Raw genomic sequence first — 10,495 nt, 5'->3', positions numbered from 1 at the left:
AAGGCACTAACGCCATGGAAGTGCGTAAGACAAGGCCACGCTCTATGCCCGGGCAGGCTGGACTCGGTTGTCTGAGCCGGGCTGGGGGGAGCTGGTGAGCGGGGCTGGTGGCTCTTTTGGACGGGATACGCGGCTGCTCTTTGGGTCCTGCTCCGGCCGCCCCTCGGCGGGCACCAGCAGGCATAGCCGGGAGAAGAAGCGGCGGACGGCGAGGGGCTGCGAGACGATGGCGAGAGGAGCTGTCGCCGCCCGCTCGCCCCGCGGGAGGCTGTCCCGGCCTGGGAGCCATCTTGTGAGCGGAGCTGCCACTGCCCGAAGGCCACGGGCGGCCCGGACCGGGGCACAGACGCGGACCCGCATGGCGAGCCGGCCGCCAGGGTGCCCGGGACAGGCGACTGTCGGTGCCTCCCGGCCCAGCGGAGATTGGCAACCGCCCGCGGGCAGTGGGGGAGGGCGGCTGGGTGGCGGCGGAGGAGGAGGAGGGGAGCGGAGGCGGGGACCGGGCGGCCCCGGCCCGGCCCAGCCCAGCCCAGCGCGTTGCCCCGGCCGGACACGGCGCCCGGGGCGGAGATGGCGGACGAGCCGCAGAAGAAGCCGCACTTGTCGGCCTTGGTGGGGCACACCAACGGGCTCACCAAGCCCGCCTCGCTGGCCGCCACCGCCACCCGCGCCGCGGGAGGAGGAGGAGGCGGAGGCGCGACCGCCTCCTCCAAGAAACTCGTGATCAAGAACTTCAGAGGTGGGTACGGGGCAGGCCGGGCCCTCTGCCCCGGCAGGTGCGCCTGGCCCCGCCGCTCGGCCCCGGCCCGACCTTTGTTTACCGCGGCCCCGGCCGCTCCCCGCGCCTCCCCCGCGGCCGGGCCGGCGGGGCCCCGCCGCTGTCACCCGCCCCGCCGCCTTATCGGGGCGAGGGGCGGCTGCCCCGAGCTGATACCGCGCCCGCCGCTGGCACCGTGCCCGTGCCAGGGCTCCCGGGGACACGCGTGGGGCTCCGCGCGCGGGGGCAGCGGCGGCTGCGCCCTGTGGGGAGCGGGCAGAAAGCCACCTTAGTGTCAGCGCTGATTAGAGCCAGGCGAGGGTGGTTACCTCGCTAAAAGTAACACGGGCGTCACACGCAGCAGCCGGGGGTCATATGCGTCGTGCAAAGGTTTGGTCGCCTCGGGTGGAATTGGTGACCCCTCTGCCAGTGCCAGAGTTACACAGTCAAGCACAGCATGGCTTGGCAGGACTCGGTGGAGCAGGGTGAGCGAGATCACTGCAGACTCGTCTTGGGTGGCTGTTTTTCAACTAGTTGTGTCTTACTTCACAGAAAGACCCAAATTACCCGAGAATTACACTCACGACACCTGGCAAAAACTTCATGAAGCAGTGGGAGCAATACAGAGTAGCATTTCTATTAAATACAACCTCGAAGAGCTCTACCAGGTAAGGCACGTAGGGTTTTAGTTTTCATTTCTGTGAATGTAACAGAAGGCAAATAAACTGCTTTGGGACTTTCACAGAGCACGCATTCAGCATGGTGTAGTTTGATTTGTTAAAAGCTGATATATATTTTTTGAACACTTTGCTCCATGCTCCATTTCTAGTCAGTTTGCAGTTTTATATATCAGTGCCTTGGAGAGTTACCAGGATCTCAGCCCAAGAAAAAGCAGTTTATGGGGGGAGACAAAGAAATCTATTCCTGGGCACAGCTGAGATTTCTCTTAGTATCTTCAATAGTCTGTCTATTCAACATGCTGAAAATGGGATGTTCCTCTAACTGGCTTATGAATTTATATATTTTATAATGATTTTTGTACATGGTATGGTCTCTTGTAAATAGTGAAGCTGAAATGTTTGCTATTATTAGATAATAACATGACACTTCAACATCAATACTGCTTGGGAAATTGAGAAGCAATATCAGTTGAGCAGAAACAAACTGTCAGTTTACCCATGTTTCAGATTACTGTTACATTTACATAACAATCAGGATCTTACTTTTTTATTCAAGTGGTGCAAAAGTATTTCTGGAACATCTGGACTAATGGAGCAGGGACTAGGAAGGGTAAAAGAGACATACTCATGAGCCATTTCTTTCTACTTTCTCAATTTTTATGTGATTTAATTCTATATTATTTTAAATGTATGTACTTTGAGGTATTTAACTGAAGTAGTGGTTTTTTACAGTGAGCATGTTATAAAAAATAGCCAATGCACTAAGTTGTGCTACCCAGCGTAAGTTAGTCACAAGTTTTCTGTGGATGTAGATGTTTGATCTGCAGATGCCCCATTTGTTGATGCCCTTGCCAGATCAGGACTTAAGATACCATTATGCTCACCTGACACTTTCTCGGAGTTCGGTTGAGGTAGGTTTTAATGTTATCTGCAAAGTGCAGACTTTGAGAGAGAGAAAAGGGTCAGCAGTTCATATTGGGTCCATGCTCAAGGAAGTCAGGCTGATTTTGAAAACTGACTGTAACTGTACTTGTCTCTGTGATTAGTTAGGGTGTATAATATATGGGTCTAAAATGGGTGATTATGTACATGTATATTGACTTGATATAATTTATTCCCTTCAAATAGAAAAATTGACTGTGATGTATTTATCTATCAATACTTGCAGCTTTGCAGAGTTTGGATTGCATAATACATTTTATCATTTTAAACTCAGCATTTCAAAAATCCTGCTTTTTCATGCCTAGCTAAAAAAAAAAAATCCTACAGATGCTTTGAGCATTACCTAACTTGTTTTCAGAGGCTCAGAAATGAGATTATAGTAATATGGGTATGAAATCGCTGGGGTACAGACTTGAGTTTTAGCAGAAGAGGAGAAGAGAGATTTTAGATAAACTGTGAAGGGAGAACTGTACTTCTTGCTTTTTCCCTTTGCCTGCTTGTTTGTAAAAACTGCACGAGGCTGGTCGGGTAATCAGTGAGGCAGCAGATCAGCAAGATTTCTGCCCAGAGGGGGGTGGCAGTCAGTGTTCCCGTGCACAGACAGGTACTTACGTGCCAAAGGAATAAAAGATGAGGTTCAGCATCCATTGGAAACCTGATCTGTACTTACAGATCGTTTTAACTGCCTGTTGGTGAGCACAGTGTGCATAAGTTCTTAGTATCGGGGCGCCTTTTTTTTTCCCTTTTTTTTGTTATGGAAGGAAGTGAGAGGCCTGGTAGAGTTCAGTGCAGTGAGCAGGCTGGGGTACCAGCCTGTCTTTGAACTTTCTGATTTATTTATTTAATTTGGCTCAGTGGCTGAGGAGAAACCAAAGAACAATGACGAGGCTTTGTGGGAAGCCTGAAGGCTACTCCTTTCCAGGCATTAGAGGCAGCATGGGATCAGGCATGAAGGTGATTGGCAGAGACATAGTCAGTGAGCAATTGGAGGGTGGCAGCCAATTTTTTGTGACTAAAATAGAAATTATGTCTGGGATTGGTGGTAGATTGCATAGGTTTTGATAGAAGTAGCTTATACTTGGTGGGATAGAGAAAGTGGGGCAGTTTGAAGAACTGAGGAATGAGTGATAAAAATAATGGGAAAAAAAATTACCTTTGCAATGAGGCCCTAAATAACCTGAAATGGGGCACCACTGTCCTTCTGGAGGACATAGAATAGGGCAGTGTAGTAGTAAAGGAAAAAAATGTTATGAGTCCTGACTAGACTTTTATTTGGATGAGTGCATAGGAAAAGCTGTGTCTGAGGAAATATAACAAACTATCTGCAAATCCAAGTGTCATTTTTCTTACCTGTTTTAAGACCAGATGAAAAAACCTGTAATATCACCGTGTGATAATTTTGTGTATACTTTAATGTTGTATCAAAATTGAGAAAACCATTTTTATGTGCATTTAAATAAAATGACATTAGGTAGATGTGAATTACCCCATGGGGAGAGAGCTCTGTGAGGCAGATTCACTTTATGTTTTGGAAGACAAACTCTTCAGTATGTTAGAACCTATAGAGGAAATAATACAAGAATTAGCAATAACTTGCATGCTAAACCTTAAAACAGAAGCCTCTGCTTCAAACAAGTTATTAAAAGGTTGATTTGAAACAAACCTTTTACTAGATCTGTGGGGGTGAAGAAGCTAAAAGTGTCATCTCTCTGGTATTTTTGTAGATGTGATTATTACTGTATGTTTTTTTTTCAAACTAAGTATATGCAAGATGAATAAAAGTCAAATCAAGTTTCTTCAGAAGGAGAGGCAGGAAAAGCTGAATTAAACAAATACTGAATAAGGAGGAAATTACTTGATTTCATGCCACCCAAAAATAAAAAAAAAAACCAAAAACCGAAGCAGGAACAGGTGGCAGTGAGGTGGTATGGCTGCTGGTTGTAATTCGCTTTAAGCCAGCGCTGTTGCCCAAGAAATCATAAAATGGTTTGGGTTTGAAGGGACCTTAAAAGATCATCAAGTTACAACCCCCGTCTCATGGGCAGGGCACCTTCTGTTAGACCAAGTTGTTCAGAGCAGTTCTGTTTTTCCTCTCACCTCTCCCTTGGCCTGTGCACTTGCTAGCCCATGTGTTTGGGTGATCTTAAACTGAAACAGAGTGAAGAACACTTAGTAATGCTTTGATAAAGAATTACATGCTGGCATTAGGCACCATAGTGTTTCATAATACAATGAAGTAAGACACTAAAAAAAGCTAGAATTTGGGGAAAAAAAATCCATAAAGGCTTAACACTGCAAAAATTGTCCAAGTTGATTGATGTTACCGGAAAATTTATCAACAAAATGTGACACTGTAAATCGTCTGGAGTGAAGGAAAACATTCCTGGGTTAGTTCTAGTTGCCCAGGTGACATAGTGCTTTAAATCTTTGGCAGTGTTCTCTGCAGTGTTGCCTCATGGCATAAAGGCTGTTGCCATTAATATAATGACTACAAGAACGTTTGATATTGGGCAGAATTGGTCTCCTTAGTTAACTAAGGATAAATACTAAACTAAATTCTCTGAGCTCCCGATAAATCAATTAAAGTCTTTATATAATGGTTAATATGGGATTGAGGCTTTTTTTGGGGCAGGGGGGATGCTGTTAAATTATTTTTTCTGCTCAGTTTATATACCTTAGTGTGAGTATGTGAATCAGTGCAAATATTTGGAATGAGATAAATTGATAAAAAGACAAGAAAGTAACTGTTCCTCATTTACCATTTAGAGAGACTGGTTGAAATATCTACCTTACAGTTATTAAGAAATTAAAATACTTGGTATGATTGTGTTACCCCTCCAAAAAAAGCACGTGTGAAGGATGCACAAAATGGACCTACAGGAGGAAATCTGCTGGGCAGTATTGGGGAAGGTTGAGTTCTGGTAATATTTACAACACATCTGAAATATGACCCAGATTGTGATGGTTTTGTTTGCACACAAAATGTAGCAGAATAAGAAGGGACCAAAATCAGAAAAGAGTCATGAAGTCCTAATTTTTCTACAGAATTTCATTTTGCTATTTTGTTTTTATGCACATTGAACAAATAATACTGAATTTTTTCCTTTATTGTCAGTGTAAGTTACACAGACACAAAAATTTGAGGTTTTCTTTGTCTCATTCATCATCTTTTGGTTTTTTTTAGGCTGTTGAAAATCTCTGCTCTTACAAAGTCTCTGCTACACTGTACAAACAGCTGCGACAAGTCTGTGAAGAACATGTGAAAGCACAAATCCTTCAATTTAGAGAATATCCTTTTGTCGTGCACAGAAATGGTTAGAATGATTAGTTTAAATCGTTATTTTTTTAAGACAACACTTTGTAAAAATTGCTCCAGTAATTTTTTGTGTGTTAGAGAGGTTCTTTGACTACTTACATATTTTCAAATTGGGCATAAGCAACTTTAGTCATCTGGGTGAATAATTTTTGTGTACCTGTAAGTAGCATGCTAATAAGAATTTACTTATAATTTTAATAGGAATGCAAATTTTACACCTAGTCTATAAAATTTCAGTAGCACTATGCGATTTCACAGCAGGTATAAATTTCTATGGCGGGTGAGTAGTAGAGATGCTTATGGTAGCAATAGCTTAAAAAAATACAGTGATTTTTTTTCAACAACAGGAAGAGAATTCTCAAACATAAACATTTGACCAATAATAACTAGTGTTCAGCAGCAATGTGTCACAAAGACACTCAACAAGCCTTCAGATATCCTATGTGCACCTTGGGAGGTTCTTGTGAGAGAACTCTAAGTTCAGAAGATCATTTGGGATACACAGAAATGTAATTTGGTAATTTTCCCCTTTGTTTTCTGGAGTTACATTGCTGAGTTTTTCTTCTGTCTCAGTGGGTCACAGAAGTGCCTGTAGATCTTCTGTGGACACCTGGGTGCAGCCGACCTTGTGGTCTGAATCCAGTCAAGCTTTGCATGCTGAAAAGGTGCTTTATATGATAGTTGTATTTTGTGTAATAGCCTTGGGTCTGCGCTTTGTTGGGCAGTAGAGTCCCTGCTCACCTTGCTGTCCCCACATCCCTGCAAAGTGCCTTAGCAAGCAGATGCTGTATGGAGAGTGCCATACTGAACAGATACTACAGTACTGTGACTGCTGGCAGTGTTTCCCAGGTCTCTCTATGTATTTCAGTAGCAGCAATTGATAGGATAAAAGGAAAGAAAAAGGGGACTGGGACCCAGAAAGAACGTTCTTTCCAGGTGAATGCTTTAAATGTGCTTTAGATTGTGACTCTCAGTTTCTCACTTCACTGCATTTCCCAGATAGATGCCTACAGTCATAAAGAAGCTAATTTTTTCTTCCTGTTACATAGCTAAGTACTAACATGGGTTTGGGTCATAAGGTTTTGTGGGTTTTTTTGTTTGTCTGTTTTGTTTGTTTGGGTTTTTGTTTGTTTTTCTGAGTCCAGTTTAAGGAGTCTCGCTTCTACACAGCACATTAGCCAGTATATTAGTCTCTTAAACATACCTGATCTCTGAGAACCAAATCTGCTTTAAAGCAGAGTACAGTCAACGATTTTTTGCCTCCCTGCTTTTTCAGACTTTAGATTATCTTATGAAGAGATATTTTAAAACTTTGCTTTCACCCTGCCCTCTTGACAAAACTGGTGGATTGGGGAGTTGAGGATTTTGTATTTTACAGGTATATCACTTTATATCCCAAGGACATGAGATCAGATTAATCAGATTTGGCCAGAATGAGTTGGAGATGATAATGTGTGGGAGGGGAAGGTAAAGCCTCATTTGGATTTACTCATATGACACATGAAAATTATTTTATTTTTGAATAACAATTGGATCTGTTGTGTAATGAAGAAAAGTCTGTAGATTACTTAGGGTGACCTGGAGATGTATATGAAAAGAGTGGTATTTGGATTTGTTGAGGATTATTTAGAACTGTAACTGCTTTTAAGAGATTAGGGTCACTCCTGTTGTGCGCAGTGTGAACTCATTAAACAAACAAAATAACATTTCCATCCCTCTCACCTCGGTTTGTGACAAGGTTGTTTTTGACACTGGCGGGATTTCTTGTTTAAATCTATGTTAAGGTTACACAGTACAGCCACTAGATGGTATTACTGAAGAGCAGCGAGTGTTATTCCTTGAAAACATAGGGAGACCTTTTGGAAAACTGCCAGCCCCTGTGCTGGGCAGAAGCTCTGCAATTAACGGTTTATCTCTGGCAGGCACAGTAACATTGAAATATCCATGGAGCAGCTTTGCTTAAAATGGCTGGCAAAGATCATCTCCAGAATCTGGCCTCAAAAGATACTGGCAAACTAGTTTTCCTTAATGGATGCTGCACAGATTCTCTGGATAGTCTTTTATTTTTAAAGAAGATAAATAAATGCTGGCAAGATCATTGCAGACAAATGGTAAGTTGAATGTTTGTTCACAGTACATATCCTTGAGGTGCAAAATCTGGCAAAACCAAGTTTGTCATAGTTTTAACTTGGGACTGCGCTGCACCTCCTCCAACTTTCAGCATTGCTTTTTGCTTTCCCCTTGGCTAGCTGAGGGCAGTTTTGTTGTTGAAACTTAGGTTCTGTTGTGTTACCTCTGACTTTCATAGGTTTCGTGTGAAGTTGAAATGTCATTCCGAAATATATTGACACCTTGTTTTCTGGGGACGGAAAGAAAAACTAACCAGGCAATGCTGAAACTGTTTGGAGTTTATAATTTTAAGTAATCAGAAAATCCACAGTCTTAGCTTTTAGATAGCTTCAAAAACTAGGTTAATTTGTGACTTTTTTTTTTCAAAGCAGAGATGATTATCCTGACTATAGAGCTAAGAAAGGGGAAGATTAAAGAACTGAAACCTGCTTTCTTTCTGCCTTTTTTGTCTTCTACCTCCACAATGATTTATGTTACAGAAGATCTCTCAAACACTCTGCATGAGAATTGTTCTGTTAAGAAGGCATAATTATAATTTCAAACCAGCATTTTACAATGAGTTTTTATTGCATTGTCACTTAGCTTTACCTACAAATGCCCCACAAGGTTGAATTTCTATTTTCATTTCTCAAATCCACTTCTCTCCTTCCCTGTGAGGGATGGGTAGAGGTGCGTGATTTCTATCTGAATTAAAACTGGAAAGTGGTAGAGAAACTATTTTAAACAAACTCAACAGTCTGATGAAAACAGAGTTGAAATTTATTGCCTTGAAAATGTAATTAAATTGAACCTGTGTTTTTATAAAAAGGCTTTTGCTATGAACACTGACTTTAATTACTTGTGAGCATTCTTTTTTTTTTTCCTGCTTTCCTTAAAGCAACAACCTGTAGCAAGTGGCTTTCTTGCCCGTGTACTGTATTAGCACTTGTGATATTTAAGAAAAAAATTCAGGCTTACTGCTGTTTTGCTTCTAATACGGTTGGCCAAAAGCTATGTCATTTTGAGAACTGCTTCAGAAGCAATGAAATCTTTTAGGGAAGAAGTAGGTGGACAGCTGGGAATAGAAACCTGTATCTGGCCTGAGGGGCAGTGAGTTAGTTACTGACATCCTGAGTTATGCTAATGCTAAACTGAGAGTTGAGCAGCTGTTTTATGAGCAAAGTTAAAAATGGATTTTGAATGTGCTAGAGTAATAGGCTAAAAAACCACCTCCTTCTCCCACTTTTTAATTTAAAATTGAGGTAATGTATTTTTATATCTTCTTTCTCCTGTTGGATTTAATGTGTGTCTGTTTTTTTCATTCATTTTGGGCAGCTGACTTTTATTATGAAAAGATCTGTTGTGCAGCTAATTACCATCCCTGCATAAAGCTGCCTGTTTTAAATTTTAAAGCAAAAACTGTGGCAGCATGCTCTTTCAGGGTGTTTAATGACTATCTTGGTGGTACTGTTCAAATAGCTTATATATGTCCTAGCAGGTTAATAAAACTATCTAGTTAATGGTTATGAATTTGAAAATTGTCTGGAATATACTTGGCAATACCACTTGGTATTAACTTCAACAAATTGCATACTGGTGACAGTACAGGTCACCATAGGAGTTGAAAATACCTACATCAGTAAATAAGGTGCATGTCTATGTGATGTAATTTTTCAGAATTTGTTCTGTAATTTAAAATACCACATGGTGACTTCTTTATATATTTTCAGATCATGATCAGAAGCATTTTTCTATTTTTGGATCGTACCTATGTGCTTCAGAATTCAATGCTTCCTTCTATATGGTAGGTATCCATGTAAGTATTCCTGAGATCGTTAGAGTGTGGACATGCTGTGATATTTGCAAAGACTGAAAATAAATGTTCCACCTTATATTTGATCTGTTTAATAGATCTTTAAAATTTGATGTCAATTTATGGAAATAAATGTGTCAGCATTTGCATATGCATCATTTCATTGTAAAGTGAGGGTAAAAGAAGGTCTGTGAAAATAAAAGTCAAGGTATATGAATAGCTGTAGCTGTCACAGCATGGGTGAGGAACCTCCTCTTGACTGCTATCTCTACACCTTAGCACTGCCCCAGCATTACTTTAGCTGCTCCTATGGTTTTGACAAAACATTTCACTTCTTGCTCTGTTTTTTTTTTAAGTAGTCAGATACAATGACAAGGTGCAGATTATCTTTCCAGCACTGGCCTCTTGAGAGTTGAGACCTATGTCTCAGAGCACTAAGATGATGCTTTTGTACTTTCAACCCATCACAGTTGTATCTTTGGGCATTCTGTTTTTAAGCACCTCTCCTGAAGGGCATTTTATATCATTGCCTAAGCATACAAACCCAAATTTGCCAAAAATTTCTGGTACTGTTACTTCCTCTAAAGAAAAAAAATAATTGTAGATAAAGTACTGAAGTAAGAGCACGTCTTTGCCCTGCCTGGCTGGTCTGTGCTCTTGTGAGTTCCATAGGTTGTCAGAGGAGTCTTGGCATCTGTCTCCCACCGCTTGCTTGTCCAGTGGACATCTTCCTTCCCAACCTTTGCTGGAGTAGTTTTCTCCAAGTTTTTGTGCTAGGCTTCCTTTTACTATACGTTGTTCAAGGGGTCTGTTCTCATACTGGGAAATTCCTTTTATTGAAATCCTGACACGTGAAGAAGTTGGAGGTAACAAGTTTT

General features: G+C 41.7%; 1 protein-coding gene across 2 annotated transcripts in view; it reads left to right on the top strand.

Moving 5' to 3' along the window:
* Nucleotides 1–535: 535 nt before the first annotated feature.
* The window catches only part of CUL4A (cullin 4A), a 35,034-nt gene continuing 25,074 nt past the window's right edge, over nucleotides 536–10,495 (top strand). For both annotated transcript variants that reach the window (XR_003571328.1, XM_027884648.1), the window contains exons 1-5: nucleotides 536–739; nucleotides 1,310–1,425; nucleotides 5,564–5,667; nucleotides 7,737–7,806; nucleotides 9,535–9,608. Coding sequence is in view for 1 of the 2 variants with exons in the window: in XM_027884648.1 (XP_027740449.1) it covers nucleotides 571–739; nucleotides 1,310–1,425; nucleotides 5,564–5,667; nucleotides 7,737–7,806; nucleotides 9,535–9,608 (533 nt within the window). In the remaining variant the exon portion in view is untranslated. The remainder of the gene's footprint in view (nucleotides 740–1,309; nucleotides 1,426–5,563; nucleotides 5,668–7,736; nucleotides 7,807–9,534; nucleotides 9,609–10,495) is intronic.

Source organism: Empidonax traillii, unplaced genomic scaffold, assembly GCF_003031625.1.
Source record: "Empidonax traillii isolate 1590-97213 ecotype Southwest subspecies unplaced genomic scaffold, ASM303162v1 scaffold151:size923898, whole genome shotgun sequence".
In the NCBI taxonomy this organism is placed as follows: domain Eukaryota; kingdom Metazoa; phylum Chordata; class Aves; order Passeriformes; family Tyrannidae; genus Empidonax; species Empidonax traillii.
Note: the sequence above shows the minus strand (reverse complement) of the source record. Positions and strands in the feature narration are given on the sequence as shown.